General features: G+C 40.4%; 1 protein-coding gene across 14 annotated transcripts in view; it reads left to right on the forward strand.

Annotated features, from left to right (window-relative positions):
- obsl1b (obscurin like cytoskeletal adaptor 1b) overlaps nucleotides 1-21,252 on the forward strand; it is a 39,235-nt gene that overhangs the window by 8,773 nt on the left and 9,210 nt on the right. For 4 of the 14 annotated variants that reach the window (XM_085135776.1, XM_085135778.1, XM_085135774.1 and 1 more), the window contains 29 exons: nucleotides 1-31; nucleotides 143-409; nucleotides 700-975; nucleotides 1,167-1,442; nucleotides 1,692-1,967; nucleotides 2,271-2,546; nucleotides 2,872-3,141; nucleotides 3,283-3,555; nucleotides 3,660-3,734; nucleotides 4,396-5,769; nucleotides 6,226-6,501; nucleotides 8,798-9,073; nucleotides 9,738-10,016; nucleotides 10,182-10,457; nucleotides 10,685-10,960; nucleotides 12,780-13,040; nucleotides 13,513-13,788; nucleotides 13,895-14,167; nucleotides 14,483-14,758; nucleotides 14,838-15,113; nucleotides 15,749-16,024; nucleotides 16,106-16,381; nucleotides 16,751-17,017; nucleotides 17,114-17,380; nucleotides 17,483-17,752; nucleotides 18,249-18,515; nucleotides 19,492-19,758; nucleotides 20,329-20,441; nucleotides 20,642-20,795. The exon at nucleotides 1-31 is cut by the window's left edge and continues 281 nt beyond it. In XM_085135776.1, the coding sequence (XP_084991902.1) occupies nucleotides 1-31; nucleotides 143-409; nucleotides 700-975; nucleotides 1,167-1,442; nucleotides 1,692-1,967; nucleotides 2,271-2,546; nucleotides 2,872-3,141; nucleotides 3,283-3,555; nucleotides 3,660-3,734; nucleotides 4,396-5,769; nucleotides 6,226-6,501; nucleotides 8,798-9,073; nucleotides 9,738-10,016; nucleotides 10,182-10,457; nucleotides 10,685-10,960; nucleotides 12,780-13,040; nucleotides 13,513-13,788; nucleotides 13,895-14,167; nucleotides 14,483-14,758; nucleotides 14,838-15,113; nucleotides 15,749-16,024; nucleotides 16,106-16,381; nucleotides 16,751-17,017; nucleotides 17,114-17,380; nucleotides 17,483-17,752; nucleotides 18,249-18,515; nucleotides 19,492-19,758; nucleotides 20,329-20,441; nucleotides 20,642-20,795 (8,296 nt within the window). The remainder of the gene's footprint in view (nucleotides 32-142; nucleotides 410-699; nucleotides 976-1,166; nucleotides 1,443-1,691; nucleotides 1,968-2,270; nucleotides 2,547-2,871; nucleotides 3,142-3,282; nucleotides 3,556-3,659; nucleotides 3,735-4,395; nucleotides 5,770-6,225; nucleotides 6,502-8,797; nucleotides 9,074-9,737; nucleotides 10,017-10,181; nucleotides 10,458-10,684; nucleotides 10,961-12,779; nucleotides 13,041-13,512; nucleotides 13,789-13,894; nucleotides 14,168-14,482; nucleotides 14,759-14,837; nucleotides 15,114-15,748; nucleotides 16,025-16,105; nucleotides 16,382-16,750; nucleotides 17,018-17,113; nucleotides 17,381-17,482; nucleotides 17,753-18,248; nucleotides 18,516-19,491; nucleotides 19,759-20,328; nucleotides 20,442-20,641; nucleotides 20,796-21,252) is intronic. The other 10 variants (XM_085135777.1, XM_085135779.1, XM_085135784.1 and 7 more) reach the window with 10 other exon arrangements.

Genomic DNA, 21,252 nt, shown 5'->3' on the forward strand with positions numbered 1-21,252 from the left:
AATGTTGAATTCCCTAAAACTGTTCACTTAGGTAACGTTTATTTTACTACAACTGCACTAAATCAATACCACTTACTGTATTTCTCAATTAATCACAACAGGATACTTTTGCTATATGATTAAACACAATTTTATTTTCCAGTTCCTGTGGCCAGAATACAAGCTCCCTTACAGGATGCCTTGGTGCCAGAGGGGCAAGACGCTCTCTTCTCTATTGAGCTTTCTGCTTCAGTTATTGGTACATGGTTCTTAAATGGGACTCAGCTTCAGGAGGACGAGCGGTATTCCATGCGTCGGTCACGAGCACACCAATCTCTCCGCATTCGAGGAGTACGCGATACAGATAATGGAGCTGAGATTACATTCATTGCCTATGGCATCCGTGATTCTGCAGCACTTTACATTCAAGGTATGTCTGGAACATTTAGAAAAATGAAGATGAATTTGTAGGCTGGGTGGCGTGTTACTTTCCTCAAATGTCTGCAGAAATGCATTCTGATTACCAATGAGCCACCATGTAGTCTTCTGCTTAAAACCTGAACTTGGACAGCCGGCCAGAGGCAGTCATCCAATTGCAATTGTAGAGGGCTGTATGTGAGCAAGCACACCTGTCAGTGTCTCACCCCCAAAAACCCATCCCTGTGAACACATACCTTTTATTACACTCAGTGTTTTCCTTGTGTTTTCTAAAATTTGCAGCTCCTCTTGTCAAGTTTTTCCCATTGTCAGAGATGGATCGAAATAAATTTGTAGAAATTGGGAATCCCATTGTGCTCTACTGTGAGGTATCAGACCCTGCAGCTTTGGTGCACTGGTACAAGAACGGGGTGGAATTAAGATCTGTGGAAGGTCTTCATATCCAATCAGAGGGCACCATGAGACGAATTGTCATCCAGTCAGCAGAGTTATCACATTCAGGAGTCTACTGCTGTGATGCCATTGATGATGTCATCAGGTTCAATGTGGAAGTAGAGGGTGAGTAGAACAAGTTTCTTACATTGCGTTTTTTTGTTTTGTTTTTTGTTTTACAGAGACTAACCCTCTTCATTGTGACTTGTACCAAACATCTTTTTTATGTAAAAAATGCATGCTGTCTTCCTTTGAATCATCTGATTTATTTATTTTTTACCACTTACCAACCCATTAAAATATCTAAATATCCATAGCCCCACCTGTGAGGTTTTCAGCACTCCCAGATGCTGAGAGGAACAAAACCATCCAAACAGGCTGCCCAATTGTTTTACAATGTGAGCTCTCAGATCCATCTGCCCAGGTGCACTGGTACAAAGATGGGTCAAAACTCCATTCTCAAAGTGGGGTAGATATAATATCCGATGGCTTGATGAGGAATCTGATTATCCATTCAGCAGAAGTTTCACACTCTGGCTTGTACTGCTGCAAGACAAAGGGTGACACCATCACTTTCAATGTGGACATCAAAGGTGATTTGTTTTACCTCAAGTGATGTGAAACATTAACGAGCTCCTACTCAGCAAAGCAACTAACTCTAATGACATTCTTGTATGTTGTCAAGAATGCCTTTCATCTTAGAAGTGCTTAAGTGTGCGCTACCTTTTTTCAGTGTATTACAGCATGTTAGAAGTGGTCAGTAGATAGATTATGATAAATAATCTAAGTGGCATGAGGTTGATTTGATTTAAGGTTGACATCAAATCTAAACATATCTATAGCTCCACCTATGAAGTTCTCAGCAATTCCTGAAGATATGAGGATCAAGTCGATTGAAGCAGGCTGCCCCGTTGTGCTACAGTGTGTGGTGTCGGATCCCGAGGCCCATGTGCTGTGGTACAAGGAAGAAATACAGCTCATTTCAAGCTCTGGATTAGAAATCCACTCAGTGGGCAACACAAGAACATTAGTTATTCAGTCTGCAGAGCTGAGCCATTCTGGTGTGTACAGATGCACCGCACAGGATGATACCGTGGAGTTTCAAGTGGAGATCAAAGGTGACTTTACGCTTCTTATCTTTGCGTTCATTTTGTAACCCCACCCCCCTCTTCATGGATGCCACTAATAATCCCTGCTTCTACTATGTGGTTTGAAGGAGTGTTTCGTGCACATAACTTTAAAGAGCAGTTAACCCGCTAGGTGATTACTATTTATATACATTGGTTTTGCGACTCCTGCGGCTCTCTGTGAATTAAAAGTCTCCAAAGCCCTTTTCATCTTCTGCTCAGCAGTTACATTTTGTAAGGTATCCATTTCCACGGCCTTGATTTTATTTAGCTGTCCTGCATTCCCAATGCTAGCTATACCAGTGACGAACTCTACTATCTTTGACGTTGAGAGAACCAAGTCACTCGAAGTGGGCAAACCTTTGGAGCTGGAATGTGAGGTTGCAGACTCTACTGTGCCTGTCTGCTGGTATAAAGATGGTAAGAAGCTCATCCCACAGAATGGTTGGGATATACAGAGTAATGGCACATCAAGGAAACTCATTATCCCATCTGCTGAGCTCTTGCACTCAGGGCTATACAGCTGTGAAACTTCTGATGACACTATCCACTTCACTGTGGATGCTAAAGGTGATTTGTTTTTACAATTAAATTGTTTTACTTTTGGATCTAATTCTAAAGCTTTCTGGAGACTAGATATGACTAACATTATGATATGCGTTTCTGTGTGTCTGTGTTAAAGTGGTGCTTTGTGTGAAGTTGTAACTGTCCATGGTAAAATCAATGTGTACTGACTAAATGAAAAAAGCATAACCCTTGAAAATGCATTTCTCGTTGAATTTGAGATGGCAGATTACTTCCCAGTTTTGGGGAAGTTAAACTTAATGCCCTTTTCTTCATAGTATGAATATGTTCCATTAAGTCCATAGTCATAATATTAATCATTAATCTTTAGCTCCAACGTTGCCATTGTCGCCTTCGCTGGAGGTTGTGGAGACACAGTTACTTGAAGCAACGTACCCCCCCGCTGAACCACCCTGTGAATCCTCAGACCCTGCTTTCCAGGTGTCAAAGCAGAGGGATACAGAACCTGATAGAGAGCCTGACTTTGAAAATGGAAGCATCAAGAACACCCTTGTTATTGAACCAACTCATCCTGCAAACTCTGGAGCATACTATTGTGCAACAGCAGATGATGTTGCCAAATTAATAGTAAAAAATCAAGGTGATTATACCTTTTCTGCAAATGTGGTTTCTGCTTCAGCTGTACTAACTCTTTGTGCAGCTTCTAGTAACATTTCTATATAAACATATAATGTATCAGTTTCTCTTTAAAGTCAGTTTCCCCCCCAATGATTGTTTGTAGTGCCACTTCCAACATATCTACTTGACCCTGATGACGAGAAGGCCAACTCTGCTGAACCCCACTGCTCAATTGTTCAGCAATTTGAGATTTCAGATCCCGTTGCCAAAGCCTGTTGGTACAAAGATGGAACCCAGATCTACCCCAAAAGGGAAACTGACAGTGAATCCCAGAGAAGTAGCCAAATCTTTCCCCTCCAGTTACAATATGCCTCTGGTGATGTGAAGTTTGGCTGTGAAACAGCTCATGATGTACAGTTAAATGAGGACATAAAAGGTGGTTCCCCTCATTGTACCTGCACAATTAAGAATCAAGAAATAAGTTACATATGTAACGCTATCACCCAGCTCATTGTTTTCTCTTTGGCTTTGTCCAAACAGCAGAGCAGTGTCACTATCGTGATGAGATTGGTGAGATAGCTGATGCATCTACCCAATACACAGTGGATGGCAAAGGTGATTTGATATTTCAACATCAATCATCCATTTTAACCAAGCACATAAATGCCGCTAACAATAGTGGTGTCTTTTATTGTTAGCCCAATCATCTGAGGCATCTGTAAATCTTTTTTCCTTTAGAAAATTGCTCTGTGTCACATTGTCATCACTGGTTTCAGGTCATTTCCTGCTGTTTTTGCCTCTTAAATGGTTGCTTAGTAGCTGTGTAGCTGCTTCTCATACTAACATATACGTTGTGTTTGTCACTTCATTCTTCATTTTAACAGTCATCTTTGCTTGTAACAAGCAACTTACCACTCTTAAAGTTCATCTTATGTCTTATTCATCACCAGATCCTCTCATTCGCATTGCTGCCCTGAACGTCTCCCCGTTGCAATGACAACGAACTCTTGTCAAAGACAACAAAATTAATGTACCATAGGTTTTTATGGTGCTAATGTACAGATTTTTGGTATGAGAATATTAGGAGTCAGTTGAAGGAAGACATATTGGAGCTCACTCTCAGACCAAACCTGGTCGATCTTCTTGTTTGTCTTTGCAATGGATAATCCCATAACTCCATGCTAACCCACACTGATGTAAAATTCTGTTATAAGAAGAAGTATTGAGACCATCAACCACTGAAAACCTTTCTCTGTGTACATCACAATGCTTATAGCTACATCGCCAAGGCTCTCTTCTGACCAAGAGAAGAGCAAGTCCACAGAGGAGGCTTATCCTGTTGAAGTTATCCAGGTGTCCTCAAAATACAATTCTGGGATCTCCGGTGGCAAGGCTGGAGATACTGAGACATGTGAAGACCATTCCAGTCATACACCAACTTCTCAGTCAGCATATGAATATATGTTTGACTGCACTGCATCTAAACAGCTGAACGAACTCTATGATGGTCAACAAATGGAAAAAGCCGAATGTCCACTGTACCATGACTCTGTAAACCCAATAACAACTCAGTCTGACACACACCATCACACTACACAGCTCAAAGATACACAAGGTGAGGAATTCATTTACTATGTACAGCATACAGAAGCCCCATCTGAAGAACCTGACAAGTCTTTGCAGACAGCTGTTCTGACAGATGAGTTTTGCAAGTTTTTGCAAATTGCAAGTGTTCAGTCAGAGGAATCCACTTCCAAGAATCTAACTTTCCAATCAGAGGAGCTACCTAGTTTAGGACAGACACCATCTGTCCAGTCAGAGCTAGGCAGCCTTCTACAGAATTCAGCTACAACATCAGAGCACAATACTGACACCTTACAGATTTCAATCAAATCAAACAGGATCTCTGAGTCTTTCAAAACTGCAACTCCACAGCCAGAGGATCTGATTGAATCCATAATCTCTGAAAGTTACAAATCAGAGGAGCCCTTTAAATCCTTACAGACTGTAGCTGTCAAATCAGAGGAACCATTTAAGTCATTGCAGACTGCAGATGTCCAATCAGAGGGGGCCTTTAATTCCATGCAGATCCCACCTGTCCTTTCAGAGAAGCCTTGTGACCGTTTACAAACCGAAACTGTCTATTCAGAGGGGCCCTATAACTCTTTATGGACTGCAACTGACCAATCAGAGGAGTTCAACAGACTCCTACAGAAATCTGCTGATCTTTCAGAGGGGCTCAGTGACTTCCCTAAAACAGCATCCCTTCAATCATTGGATTTTTCTAACCTTAAAGAGGTAAAAACCTTCCAAAAGGAGCCATGCGACTTGCAGCAGTCTGCATATGTCAAATTGGATCATCCCGATAAGACAGGACAAGCAGTTTCTAACAATTTGCAAGTGCTGTCTCTGTCAAGTCAGGAAACAACAGTCCCTGCAGAGTTTTATCGCACCCTGGAGACCACAGAAGAACAAGTAGACATCACATTTAACTCTGGGAAAAGACATTTGACCAACTATGCAGAGTCTTGCAATATCAAGCAGACAGCAACTGTCGAATCAGAAGAGCTCTACCTCTCAGGGACACATGATGGTTACTGGAGTGACAGTGTCACTGCATATAAGGTGGCTGTTGAAGGTGATTTAAATGGTTAGCATTACCAAGCAAAAAATGAACGGGCACAATGTTGACATTGTGAAAAATGATTGAGATTGCCTTTTTTTTTTGCAATCCTTTACATTTTGGCAGTCTCTATAACTACTCACTTGACTTTATTTACACTAAAAGTACTTCAGTAGTTGAATTTGAGCTTGGGTGGTCTGCGAGGAACATTCAAAATAGAGCAAAGAGTAAATACATTAGCTTCAAATCCTAACTTGAATGCCCAGGTATCTCAAGTCTAACCAAAGACACATCTTGTTATATTACTAATAAATGAGGACATATTTTTATTATGACTTATTTTAACTCTCAAGGTTTATTGGCATGACTAATTCTGATGTTAGAATTTGATTTGCTCTTTCCTTTTGTTTTTAAAGCTTCATTTCTGTTGTAGTCAGTAATAGTGATGCAATTTTCTCTTGATGTTACCTCAAACATCCCCAGCTCCGCCTGTGAGAATTACAAGACTTTGTGAGGCTGAAAGGAACAAGTCTGTTGAAGGTGGTGAACCCCTAACGCTGCAGTGTGAGATATCAGATCCTAATGGTGAAGTTACTTGGTACAAGGACGGAATAAAACTTCTTGAAGCAGCTGGGCAGGACATGCTGGCAGATGGTTCTATAAGAACACTGACTTTCCGATCTGCGACACTGTCTCATGCAGGGATTTACAGCTGCAAGACAACAGATGATGCAATGCAGTTTCATGTGGATGTTAAAGGTGACAAAAGATGCTTTCACCTGTTATGCAATTAGATTTTAGTGGAGGTTATTTGCATACAAATAAGTTTGCTTTACTCACAAAACGCAAGCTTTCTTTTTAGTTTTCTGGAAAAATATAATTACCATAAAGTAGACAGATTTAACAGTTTCTCAGATAGAAAAAAAAATCAAGACACTTTAATATAGTTAAATACAAAACCTCACTTGATTGAAAAACTTCACTTTACCGTAATCATTTACAATCAGCACAAAATGAGTTCTTGGATTAGGTTAATTTAAAAGAAAACTAAGTATAAGTACAATAATATTTAAATTACATTTAACTAGTAAGCACTGTCAGGTGCTTTCATGACTTTACTCTATGATGTCTGAGTCCATGAATCACAGAGACTGAAACTACAGCTACCTGTGTGGTGCACTCTGGGAGTTCTGCTGGGATGAAATTTTTTGTAGGCCAGCCTTGAAGTACGGCCCTGGATCCCTTAATTAAAAAGTCAATTGGATTTCTCCAAATGCTTTTGGATTGTCACAGAAAATAAGCTCTGAGTAAAATAAAAATTCATGACACATTTGTTCAGCAGGATAATCTCCGCAAATGAATTCCAACTGTATGATTTCTGAAGTGTAAGTACAATCTCAAAGAACTACACCATGGTCACATGACTTCTTAACACCAGTAAGCTACTGTGTCTGATGTTTTTATTTTGAATATGCTGTGACAACTTCTACAGTCACATTTAGCCACTTGTTTGCAAATGGTTTCCTCAAAATTGACAAGTGGGGTAATTTCTTGCATATTCTATGTTGCACAACGAAACATTAAAATGTCTGCAGATTGTGTTAATCGTGCTAATCCTAGGCTTATTTTTGACAACACTGCTCAGGGGACATTCAGGCTCTGTCCAAGTTAGTCTTTAGTTTGTAGCATACTCCATTGAAGTTAACGAACGAGAGTTTTCAAACACTGTGCCATGCTCTATTTTATCTTTAAATCAAAATTAAAGAACTAGGCACTGTCTACAATTAGCTAAAGTTGCCCTAGAAAGACAGTGCAGCTTAATCAGATTTTTGACTTATTATCCAAGAGGAAGTTAAGTGTTTTGCAAAGTCTTTAATTTGCCAAGCACTCAGGTAGCACACAGTCTGCGTTCTTTTGTAGAGAAAATACCCTTGGTTGGCTGAACTAAAACAATTCAGTAGAATGACACAAGTCACATAGCAAAGACTGCAGCAATGAGCCTGGCTAACTTGCAAGTCTACTTCTAATATCAAGCATTCTCTTACAGTGTTACAAATGATGTCTACATGTTTACCAAGCTTCTGACATGCAGTAAATACACTCTATAATACAATGTATAATGTGAGAAGGATGGTGGGTTGTTAGGGATTTAATTGCTGAGGTTCCTAAATTTAACTTACTAGAACAGTATTATTACAACTTAGGTGAGAACATGGACAAAACAGTCCTTTGAGAGTATTTTAGTGTTCAAGAAGAGCAAGTTTAAAAAAGGTCTTTGGGAAAAATATATATTCTTGATTGGGGCTAATGGAAACAACTGTAGCTTTAATAGGGGTGCATTACGGCTCTCTGTGGGGCATCACTGACATGTGAACTGACCAAACATGCCCAAAGATTCAGTATATTAACCCTATCATTAAGTCATAATATCCAATTAATGAAATCCTTGTCCCTGCCAAGACAGTATACAGAAGCACACAGCCTTCACGCAGGCAAAGGTATTTTGACCCAAATGTCTTAGATGTCTTCACAGTTGTGTCAAAAAAAATCTGAATTGCTTTGTCAGGTACCCAGGGTTTCATTAGTATACTCACTCTTTGCTTGACTAAGTAAGGTGACTGAACATCGGAAGAATTCCAACTTTCCAGCCTCCTACTGTAGAGGCAGGAATTTTCTTAAGGCTAAATCATCTTCTATACTCATACTGTAGGCACTGACCGAATGTGTAAAACAAAAAATGACTTTCAACCATTTGTAAGCATAAACCTTTGCTAATTAACTATACTTTATCATACATTTGCTGTCACTGCAGAACCACCTCGGTTGGGTTTTTTTTCTTACAAGACCGACTGTTAATATTAATAAAACTTTTGGTAGACCAGGTTTACTAAATGTATCTAGCTGAATCTTTCCTTACAAATACTAATTTGAAAAATTTTAACATAGTTTATTGATTTTATTGGAAAGCTTCAGTTTTAGGGATTTGCTTTGCTTCTTTTGGTTCATTACAGTACATGTTTTATTGACCAGTTCTATCTTACATTCAATCCTGTAGCTCCACCTCTGACATTTTCAGCAATGTCTGAGGTTGACCAGAAAATGACGGTCATAGCAGGCTATCCCATTGCTCTACAATGTGAACTGTCAGACCCCACTGGACAAGTCAGTTGGTACAAGGATGGAACAAAGCTCCTACCTCAGAGTGGAGTAGACTTCCAGTCAGATGGAAATTTGAGGAGTCTAGTTGTTTCATCAGCCGAGCGGGCTCACACGGGTGTATACCGTTGCGAATCAAAGGATGATGACATCCAGTTCACTGTGGATGTAAAAGGTGATGCTCAAAAAATTCTGCAGCGCTTTCATTGTCTTGCATTGCCACTAACAGGTTAACAGCAGGTGATTTAGTCACGTTTTTGTAGTGACCTAACAAAAAAATTGTTCATTTTCCGGCCTTCCTAATACACTACTCATGCCACGTTAAAAAGCAGGGGCCAAATGTAAGTAATTTTTTATGTGACTTTAAAGAAAAACTACTCCCCATCACACCTATTCATGATGACCCCTTTTTTAACACTTTAATAAGAGTAGAATGAAAGAATATAGGACATCGTCACACTAAACATCTCATTGAAAATGTGGTGTCATAATGCAGCTTCAGATTAAGCATATCCGATATATAAAGAAAGCTGTGCGTCTACTTTATTCTTTTTAATGTCACTAACCATATGCACTTCTTTTGCCATAAACACTCTTATGTCTAACCTGTACTTTTTGTTGGTTTCATATTGATCGTTGCTCTTCTAGATATTCTAGATGTCTTTGAGTTCTTGTTTATGTTGTTTTGTCAAAAGCACCTTGTTCTTAAAGACCTGTGTCAGCTGTCTGCTGCTTTGGTTGAATTTAAGTTTCTACTCATTTCTAACTGCATACAGTGTAGTTTTAATATTTAAAGACACTTTATTAAGACAATCTTTTGCAATTTTAAAAACCTACAGCCCTACCTGTGAAGTTCTCAGAGCTTCAAGAGAATGACCGGAACAAGTCCGTCGAAGAAGGCGCCCCCATTGTCCTGAGATGCGAACTCTCTCATGATCCCTCTGCTCATGTCGACTGGTATAAAGACGGGGTAAAAGTTCTGCCACAAAACAATGTGGAAGTACAGTCAGATGGACTGACAAGGACACTGCTCATCCCTTCAGCTGGAAGCGCGCATGCTGGTACCTATGAATGTTCAACAAAAGATGACACTGTGACTTTTAAAGTGGATGTAAAAGGTGATTTATTTTTATCGTTGTCGTCTTATGGTTCTTATTCTCTGTTGTGAGTGGCTGAAACATACTTTGATTTGAATGATCATGGGAAAATGGTATGACTGGCTGGACTGTGTTTTGCCTACCACAAGCATCTTACCCAGTACCCTTGTTATTCTCCTCTTTTAGGCCGATCGTCACAGATCATGCCACTCCCACTGTCAGAAAAATACAAGCTGATTGCAGCTGGTTGTCCGATTATTCTCCAGTGTGAGGTCTCAGACCCTGTTGCCCAGGTTTCCTGGTTTAAAGATGATTTGGAGCTATTCTGCAAAACTGGGGTTGATATGAAAAGAGATGGCAACTTCAGAAAATTGATGATTCCTTCTGCTAAAGTCTCTGACTCTGGTCTCTACAGCTGTAAATTTGCAGATGACATTGCGACATTCCATGTGGACGTCGAAGGTGATTTTCTTACATTCCCTTTCAGTTAAAGAGCTTGCAAGTGTGAGTTTGGGGCATTTTAGCATGGCCATAGTTACCATAGTTACCCTTAAACTTCTTTTTATTCATGCAGTTGAAAACACCTTGTGAAAAACCAAGTCTAATCCTAGCTGTTTTTCACACTGCTTGTTAAATGATGCTCTGTCAGCTTAACAGCAGTCCTCTGCAAATCTTTTAATACCCCCCAGCTACTCCTGTGAGGTTTTCAGCGATTCCAGAGGTTGCGAGAAACAAATTTGTTGAAGCAGGCTGCCCAATTAAGCTGCAGTGTGAAGTCTCAGAGCCAACTGCCCAAGTCTATTGGAACAAAGATGGAGAACAGCTACTTCCAGAGAGTGAATATGAAATCCAAGCTAAAGAAAAACTGAGAGCACTGGTCATTCAGTCAGCAGAAGTCAGACACTCTGGGATGTACAGCTGTGAGGCCGCAGATGACCATATAGAATTCAAGGTGGATGTTGCAGGTGATCTAAGTATTTTGAGCTTCGTCAGAATTACTAACCATCTATTAATACTTGGCTAATAGACTAGCTTAGGGAACAATATTTGAATGTATAAGTTAGATGTGTTAATGCTTGAATATGTACTTTGTCTTGTTTATAAGAGCCAAATTGATTGGCTCTTTAGCTGGTGGAGACCAAAACTGAGATATAAAAAAGAAAAGAAATTTAGATTTAGGCTTTTTCAAGACATAAATGTCTTTGTCTATGTAAATCAGCACAGACTAAGGGCTCAGGAAACTGCTGAAAATGTTGAGAAACAGGTTGATCAGAAGCCAGATTCAGCAACTAATATAAAATAATATAATCCTCACCTCTAATGTTTCCAAAAACACAATTTGATCAATTATAATACAGTATATAATACAATTTTGGAAAAAAAACAGATGCCTTGTTTGTCTTTTGACTGCGTTTTACGTTTTTTGATCTACTAATTAGTTTTATTTTAACTTGCTTTTTACTACAGCCTCAATCAAAAGTTTAAGATCACTTAAAAATGGCAAAATAAAATCTTTTACATGGTTGGATCAACCAACAAGAAGAAATGAGAGTGAGACAAAACATTTTTTGGAGCCTGCAATTTATTGAAAACAACGCTTAAACTAAACAGCCTGTTTTAAAGCTAATCAGAAATTTAGGACCACACCTCCAAAAAAACCCAGTAAAAGAATAAAAAGAATAAAACGTTCTTCCACCTTTCAATGTCCAATGTTTGGTGCTCTCTTGCAAAGTTAAAGACTAAATTTGGGTCGAGGATTGTCCAGTTTCTTGATGGACAGCCAACTGGATCCTCCAGCTCAGTGCTGGTGAAATTTTGGGGGTTTTCCACTTGACATTTTGGTTCCATAACCCTCAGGATTATTTAAGCTGCAATTGTGCGCTGCAAGAGACCCTGCATATGCAGTTCAACAAGCCGACCACGTTCAAAAAGGGAACATTTCTTTGCCTTTGTCATCAGAACGTCATGACAGTGTGACTACCTGACAGAAAATGACAATGAATCCACATTTTTGCACAGATTTGGCCTTTTAAAGGCTTGTGGTCCTAAACTTTTGATCAGCCGTAAAACAGCCTGTTTCGGTTTAAGCGTTGTTTTCAATAAATGCATGCTCAAAAATTTTTTGTCTCACTCCCATTTCTTGGAACCTTGTTATGATCCAACCATCCAAAATATAATGTTTTGCCATTTTTCAAGTGGTCTTAAACTTTTGTTTGGGACTGTATGTTTAGGCACTGAACACTAATGGTTAGGTTCAGGAAAAGATCCTGGTTTGGAATAAAACCCCTTCTCAAAAGTGGCCATGCGCACTGAGAAATTATGCTTCCCAGTGAGTTTAAATATGGTGCCAATTCATACTTTATGAGTGTCCATATGCTATGACTTTGAAGTAAGACCTGTTTATGGGTGGAACCATAAACCCAGTGTGTCACTGCACCAACACCAAAGGACAACTTGTGGTTACCCGATAGATGCCTGTCTTGACACAACAACAGTATCTGACTCCCTAGGAATGAGACCATGCATACTACACTATTATTACATACTACATTGTAGTGCTATATGTTAAAACAATGGTGTGATTTCACTGTCTGCCAAACAACATTTGCACCCTTTGGGAGCCAAATATCAATTAATTAAAATTACTGTTGGCATAACTCCCCCTTGACTATAAAAACTGAAGTAAGTTGTACAGGGTAGGATAACAAACGCAAATCTGTTTACCATTGCTATCTGGTTACTGTTAATGAATTGAAGATCCTATAGCATGGGTTTGATTCTCAGCTGTTCCAGAGGCTGAGAGGAACGATCCTCTTGAAGCAGGCGGACTGATAAAACCAAAGTGCGAGATCTCACATTCTGCAATCCAGACTTGCTTGAACGAGGATGGAATAAAACTCTTGCCAGAATCGGAACTAAACGTTGATTCAAAGAGCAAAATGAGGACACTGGTTATGAAACCGGCCACATCTTCATGCTCTGGCGTGTACAATTGTAAAACTGATGATGATTCAGAGTTCAACGATTTCTGTGTGGAGGTGAAAGGTGATATGATCTCTTTTGGCCATGTTTTCTTGGCAAATGTTTTAACTGTTCTGTTTTGTACACCTTCATGACCTCTAATACTTAACAAAGCAAAACCTGATCATCATCGTATCCATCGTAGCTGATTTTCTTAAACGCCTAAACGTTTAGCTGCTTTCTGTATACATGCTTTACATTTTAGGACAGCGTCTTCAGTGTCCAGCATGTATTTTGATGAACTTTTTTTTCCCGCAAACCTGTGTAAATAGTATTTCATGAGTGCACTGCCGCACATATGTTTTTACATCACTTCAAATGTGGCTTAACACCCACCAATGCTTCTGATGTCTGTGAGGAGTTATTATCTTGACAGCAAAGTTTAAAATCAGCATGACTAGGCTGTGAAAACTTGTGCATGAGCATAAATAATGAGCTCTAGATTCATGCGAAAACTTATTTTAGTATTTTTTTTTGTTTTTGTTTTTTTCTGCAGCACCACCGGTAACGTTTGCTGATATCCCAGAGAGTGACCTTTTCCAGAGTGTTGTGGAACATGAACAGCTTGTTCTGTCATGTGAAGTATCAAGGTGTGATGGTGTTGTCAAATGGTACAAAGACGGAACTGAAATGCAACCAACCAATAATGTTACAATCCAAGCAGAGGGCACCAAAAGAAAGCTGATTATACATTCAGCCCAACTGTCCGATACAGCTACATACACATCCCGTGTAGGAGACAACGTTTTAGTCTTCAAAGTTAACATACGAGGTAATAAAATACTCAAATACAACAGCCCAGAATTCAAAAACTACATCTGCTGATTGTATCTGCGTATACAGATGTGGCTTCAATTACTTGTACTCTTTCTCCAAAGAACCTCCTGTGACGATAATCTATCCCAAGGAGGATGTCCACCTTGACCGTCATGTCCCCGACGAAATTATTCTGAGCTGTGAACTGTCTCGTGCCAGTGGTGTGGTCAGCTGGTATAAAGACGGTCAAAAGCTTCAAGAGAGTGAGAACATCAAGCTCAAGGTAGAAGGGCCTTATCGACGACTTAAGATACTGTCTAGTGGAGTAGAGGATTCTGGAGAATACGTCTGTGATACAGCTGACGATTCAATATTCTTTCACCTAAATATCACAGGTACAAACACCTGACACTATAGATACTGTCTGTGCATGTGGGGATATGTCACTGTTCTAAGAGAAAGGAGCACAATGTCCTATTAGGGGGTTGGTATATTTAAATCAAACAAGTCAATGTCACGCATCATCAGAACATTTTTAAGGCTAAGATATTGATATCTAAATGGCCTCCCACCAAGGTAAGGTGAAATTAACTCTGGTCTGTTGCTCTACAAAGAGCTGAGAAATATTTGAACTGCTGCATACAGAAGCCTTTACAATATTATGCAGTATTGTTTTAATTGAAAAGCTGGGTAATACCGTTCACTTTCAGAACCTCCAGTGAAGATTGTATCCCCAAGTCAGTCAGAAATGGAACTGTGTCAGCAGACCTCTGAGAGGATGGTGCTAAGCTGTGAGATCTCACGGCCCAATGCAATGGTACGCTGGTATCGTGATGGACTCGAGGTGGAGGAGAACGACAATCTCATTCTGGAGGTGGATGGTGTCTACAGAAGACTTATTATACCTGAAACCACTGTCAAAGATTCAGCAGAATATGTATGCGACACAGCGGATGACTCCAAGACGTTCTTTGTAAACATAGCAGGTAATTAAACTTAATAATTAGAAGGCTCTTGCTATGTCAGCATATATCCACTCTAACTTAAGATTCACTTACCACACAGAGCCTTCTGTTCGCTTCATTCGTCCTCGGAAGATGGCAAGCAGAGTAGAGAAAATGGTCGGGGAGACTCTAGTTCTAGACTGCGAGGTTTCAAGATCAAATGCTGAAGTCACTTGGAAGAAGAATGGGGAAGAAGTCGAAGACTCTAGAAACATCACAATCCTTGAAGATGGCGTCATCCGTCAGTTGACCATTCACTCGCTCACAGTGGAAGATGCTGGGCAATATGTCTGCGACGCAAAAGACGATGTAATGGATTTCAGTGTGATTGTGCAAGGTAGGTTAGGCCTCATGCCTGAATTATGCTTCTGGGGTGAATCTATGTTGAGCCACTGATGTTGCCCATGGAAGTGGCAGGCTGCATTAATGGTGATGTGTGGTTATATTTCTAGGAAGGCTATACCCTAAGGTTTCATAAGGGTTTGTGCTTACGACATATCTATGGTGTAGATTTAACACAGACGTACTGTCTGTAAACAGGCCTAGAGACTAGTTGCTGATCTCCAGTTGCTAGAGAAAAATGTGTATGTGTCCCAGCACCAAAAACCTTGTGATTGTTTTGGTTTCTAGCAGATTGCTGCAGTTGCCTGTAGTGTGCATGAAAGATAGAGATTTGTCTGCAAACACTTTACATTTACACTCCAAGCAGCAGTAAAACTTGGAAAACATTGACAAAAGTAGGACATTATTGCTTTAACAAACACATTTTAGAAGGCACAACTTTTACTTTGAAGGCAAATGGTTTCCAGACTGTTTCACTATCATTTGGGGAATAGTTTGCGAGTGCAGCGTATATAGCTTGACTGTCCTGCAACCATTGGCTAGCAGTGAAGGAATACATTTTTCCTTTGCAGATGGTCCGGCAATTATTCTCTTCCAATAAATGGAATGTTCTGTTTTCTTCATTTTCAGAATTACCTGTAAAGATTCTTGGAAAAACAGATGCAAAAATAGAAAAACAGTTCTTAGTATCAGATGACATTATTCTTGTATGTGAACTCTCAAGAGCCAATGCCTCAGTCAGCTGGTATAAAGATGACAAGCTTATTGATGACAATGAGCGATACTGCATCGAAGAGCAAGGTGTTTTCCGATCTCTGGTGGTCCTAAATGCGGCATTTGAAGATTCAGGGAAATATACCTGCGATGCAGTGGATGATAAAATGGTCTTCTATATCACTGTCAAAGGTAATATTAATAATAAATACTTAACAACTTATCTTTTCTTTATGTTGAACACAAAATGATAACATGCTTGTTTTTGTTCAGAGCCTCCTGTGCAGATCATTGGAAATGCAGGCCACCCAGAGCATCATATACTGGTAGCAGGAGATGATCTTATTTTGGAGTGTGAAGTGTCTCGGCCAAACGCCACAGTTGAGTGGTTATGGAACGGCAAGAGACTGAAACCAGATACTCGCGTAAAAATTGACAGCTATGACGTTGTTAGGAAGCTTGTTCTCTCTGGACTTCAGCCCTCGGACTCTGGAGAATACATTTGCGATGCCCTAGATGACAAATTGATAACAATTGTAGAGGTCCAAGGTAAGTTAAGATGATGTTCAAAGATGTGTCAGAATTTCATATGACTAGGTTTAACTTCCTAAGACCCAAACTCTTTCATGGCATGCATTTTTAATTTGTCTTTGCTATTTGGGTTGATTGGGACCTGATTTTTGGTTCTGAGAAAAATGAGATCCACATATGAGGACATTCGTTATAAATGTTGATAGAACATTGGCAGTATAACGTCCTTGTAAGTGGATATCAGGCCCTTGTAGAGAAAAATTAAGTATTTTGGTCTAGACAACCCAAAATGCGATGTCCACATATGTGGACGCCAGGTCCTAGGGGGTTAATGATGCTTGCACTTGGAATTTCAAGCAGCTTCTTTGTAAATGTATTTTTGCTCAGAGCCGCCAGCCAAGTTTCTGAATAAAAAAGCAAACAACATCACAGCCTATGAAAACGAGAGCGTCACACTGTGTGCCATTGTGAGCCATGAAAGAGCAAATGTTCGGTGGCTGAAAGATGGCCAACTATTGAACGAGGAGAACATTCACATCTCCAGTGTGGGTAATACCCACAAGCTCACCATTAATCCTCTGCAGCTGTCTGATTCTGGAGAATATGTCTGTGACGTAAAGACAGATGAGATGTATTTCAGTCTTTTAGTCAAAGGTAGGAATTTGTCACTTAACAAAATGTGACCTCTCTCTTTCTAAGTATTTGATTACAAGATGCCATGATCTAAAACTGTATTTCTTTGCCCAACAGAAATGAAGGTTAAATTTATCAGACAGTTGGAGAATATCAAGGCTCTAAAGGGAACCCGCCTTACGTTACAATGTGAGATCAACAAGCCAAAAGGAGACGTTCAGTGGCTAAAAAATGGCAACGAGATCTCTCCTAGCCGTCGGCACACAATCAGGGCTCAAGGTAGAGAGCGGAGCTTTACCATCCACCAACTAATGGAGGAAGACAGTGGAGAATATGTCTGTGAATCCACAGATGACAGGACCTCAGCCACTGTTACTGTAGAAAGTAAGTCCATGTAAATCTTTAAGAGAGACAATATGCTGGCCCATGTGCAATTGTAACATGTGAGCAAGGTTTGAGCTCACAATTCATATGAATGTTTTTCAGCCCCCCGTATTATTGAGTTCATAGCAGAGCTTCGTAATGTCATCATCTGTGAAGGAGAAGATGCCGTTTTTAAGTGTGTGGTTTCACCGGAGGACACCAAGTTGGTGTGGCGCTTAAACGGCAAGCAAGTAGCCCTGAACGAGCGCACTGTGGTTTCCAGCAATGGGCTATGCCACATGCTCTGCATCAACAACTGCGTGGTTTCAGATAGCAGCAGAGTGACAGCTGATGCAGAGGGGTTGATTTCAGAGGCAGAACTACAGGTTCAAGGTGAGTTGCGGCCCCTGCGATTGACACTTTACAAATTTGTCTGAATGATCCACAGAGGTTAGAATATTCAACATTAAGTTTCCTTATTTTTCTCTGGTGACTATCAAGCTTCAGTGGAGTAGTTTCCCTTTAACAGCATGTATGACACATATTCCAAACAACTTTAAACTATTGAAAAGGTGACTTTGACAGCTTGCACCTCACAGGTTCTCATATCAGAATTCCTCTGGTTACTGACAGAGACAAGTGGCTCAGTGGTTTTGGCGTGTATTGCACTGCAGGGGGTAAGGCCCCACAGAGCTTTTTACTCATTCTCTGTGCTTAAACTTGCCATGCACCTTTGCTGGTTTACATATTCCCGTTGGTTTGGGTGTGGCCTCACAGTAGACTTAACAAAAACCACATACATAACTTAAGCATACTGTAATTGAATATAAGTGATGCAGTAAAACTGTTGACACGCTGTTATGTACTAACTCCTAACATTCACTTCAAGAGCAACAGGTGCTGTTCAGTAAGAAAATGACACCAGTTGTAGCTGAAGAATACAGTGAAGCAACTCTAGAAGTGGAGGTGAGTGTGGATTCGGGAGAGGTGCGGTGGATGAGGCAAGGGGTGCTAATCCACCCTGGGGCCAAGTATACTCTGAAGCACAAGGGCCGCAAACACAGTCTCACCCTCCACAAAGTGTCAATGTCTGACCGGGGCACCTATAGCTGTGAAACCCTTCATGACCGCACACAAGCCCAGCTCACAGTGGAACGTAAGTGCCCACGTGTTCTCACTATGCCCTGTTGTTGTTTGTTTACCGCTGTTGCCGACAACCCCATCTCACGCGCAGCCTCCATCACTGCTTCATATGAAGGCAAATTTCAATTAACTGAGTAAGAGTAATTTGAGTGACCTGGGAACCAGGTTGGCACTTGTACTGAAATAGGATGGAATCCAACAGGTGATATCCTTACAGCCCAAGCTGACTTTCGGACCAGCGTTTTCTGTTGTGACGCAGGACCAACAAAGCCCTGATAATTACACATGGGCGGGACAAACCAAATTCTAAGGGTTAAATGCTTGATAATTAAAAGATGCCTCCGTTCACAGCCCATAATTTGATTTTGTAAACAAAATAGAAAATTCCTATGAATAAGCGTCATTTAACTTTCTCGAGAGCATTGAGGCCTGGCATACTGTAAAACGGGTATGTTGTGGTGATTAAGATGTACTTATGCTTGGTTTTCTTTGCAGATGCTTCTTGTGTTTCGTAGTCCTATGAGCCACAGGCCAGTGGGTGAATTAAAGGCTGTTCTTTCAACACTAGTGTGGGTGGGAAGGGGAAAGTCAGTACTTCAGGCTGCTGTTGGCACCTCCTATGAATTTGGATCTCCTCCTATTGCATCTAAATTTACACCCTGGCCTTCAAAATTGAGGTTGTTGTCATCAGGTCTCCAAAATAAACACTCCTTTTTTTCCACAGGGAATGTGTGTCTGTGTTAGAATAAGTGAAAAATGTTGGCCCTTCCAAAGTGCACTGGGCTTTTGCGTAAAGCCCAGTGCTCAAATGGCTTGTGTATGTGCCAGCTTGTATTGTTTAACCACTGTGCACCAAAAAGACTCCACGCCTGTTCTCCGACTATAAAAGGACGCCATGTCTGCTCAGCGCTAAATGCCTGAAATGAAAATGCCTGTGTTAGGTTCCCAGTCTCTCAAACATGACTTTTCCCACTTTGATGCCTCTGTAGCTCGAAAAATCACAATCAAGAGGGGACTGACTGACATTAAAACCACAGAGAGGGAAACGGCTTCTTTTGAGGTAGAGGTGTCCCATCCCAATGTCCCTGGCACATGGATGAGAAACGGACTCAAGCTTAAGCCAACTAATCACTTCCGTATGAGCGCAAAAGGACAGGTCCACAGCCTTACTATCTCTAACCTGTCAGTAGAAGACACTGGCACCTTTGTGTTCTGCATAGAGAATCTGAAGACCTCTGCACGGCTTGTTGTAAAGGGTAGGTACTTTTGAGAAATCGTAAAGAGAAGCAGCTTTGCGATAATGAGTGCAAATTGCTCAACTGTTAAGCTCAATAATTATGTAAGTAATCCAGGCCAACTTATTATGCACTTCTGTTCACAGCAGGCAAACTGCAACTTTACTCATTTTATTGTGACCTTAAACTGGTAGCTAAAGTGGCCCACTCAACGCTGGCCATGTGCCAACTAGTGGAGGCATGTAACAGAATGGATTGACAGCACTGCTACCACTGCCTTTATCTGAGCTCGTGTTACAAACACAAATTGGCCTAGCCCAACCAAGAGAAAAGCAGTAGCTCGGTTGAGTCTTTTCTGTCAGGTGTCATTTTAACCTCATGCTGTAAAATAATCCACTCCATAACCAGTCACTCAGTATGCATCATCCCTTTGAGCTCAGTATGAAATGCTGTCGATGACAATTGGATGAAAATGTCATCGCAATGAATCTATATAAGTTAGTCCTAAAGGGTACTTTAATTTTGAGCAGCAATGCGTTTGAAGAAATTTAAGCAGGATTTTGGTTGTTAAGTAATCTCTTTCTGCACCAGAGCCCCCAGTGACCGTTTTCAGAAAACTGGAGAACCAGAGGTTCCCTGAAGGGGCAGTAATCTCCATCGAGTGTGAGCTGTCAAGACACAACGTGGATGTGAAATGGATGAAGGTCAGTGTTTGGTTTTTCTATTTATTCTTTACTGGCAACATTTGTGATACTGACAAAAGACCACAGAAAAAGAAAACACCCTGAAAACATTGATATTAAAAGGGTTTTTTTAGAGTAATTTCCCCAAACCAATTCTTAATCTCTGCAGAATGTTCAAAGTAAAATTTTACTACATTTGTTTGTTTTCTTTTCATTTTCAGGATGGGGCTGAGGTGAAGACCAGCAAAGACTTGCGCATTTATGCAATGGGAAGGAAACGGTTTCTCCAGATCATGAAATGCCAAGTCAGTGATTCTGGCATGTACACCTGCGATGCAGGAGATGCAGCTACATCCTGCACTGTGGAAGTCTACGGTACAGTCCACTATGTAAAATGATACCAACTTGATGGCAACCAAGTATTAAAGCGGTTTAAAAAAATTGTTACTGGTCCTGAATTTATATAGTTTTGATAATAAGCGATATTATGAGACAAAAACTAGAATGATGACTCATTACAGTGCCACATCAAATGGTTGGGCATTTTTATTCAGAATTACACAATTACTACCAAGGTCATCTTCTGAGCTATGATCAGACACTGTTAGATGGCTTGGAACCTGAATGCTACACAGCTGTAGCTGGTGTATTCAACAAGAATCACCTGTTGCTTCAACACTTATAAAGCCCACATGCCTGATTATTGGTATCTATGCTGGTATAGCTGGACATTATAGCATCAATCACCAATTATTCGCAATTCAAGCTTTAGTTAGCAGTTAACAATAACCTCACTAGCTCCCTCAGTCTCAGGATATTTTCTTTAGGTGAT

The sequence above is a fragment of the Neolamprologus multifasciatus genome, chromosome 16 (genome assembly GCF_963576455.1).
Source record: "Neolamprologus multifasciatus chromosome 16, fNeoMul1.2, whole genome shotgun sequence".
Lineage (NCBI taxonomy): Eukaryota > Metazoa > Chordata > Actinopteri > Cichliformes > Cichlidae > Neolamprologus > Neolamprologus multifasciatus.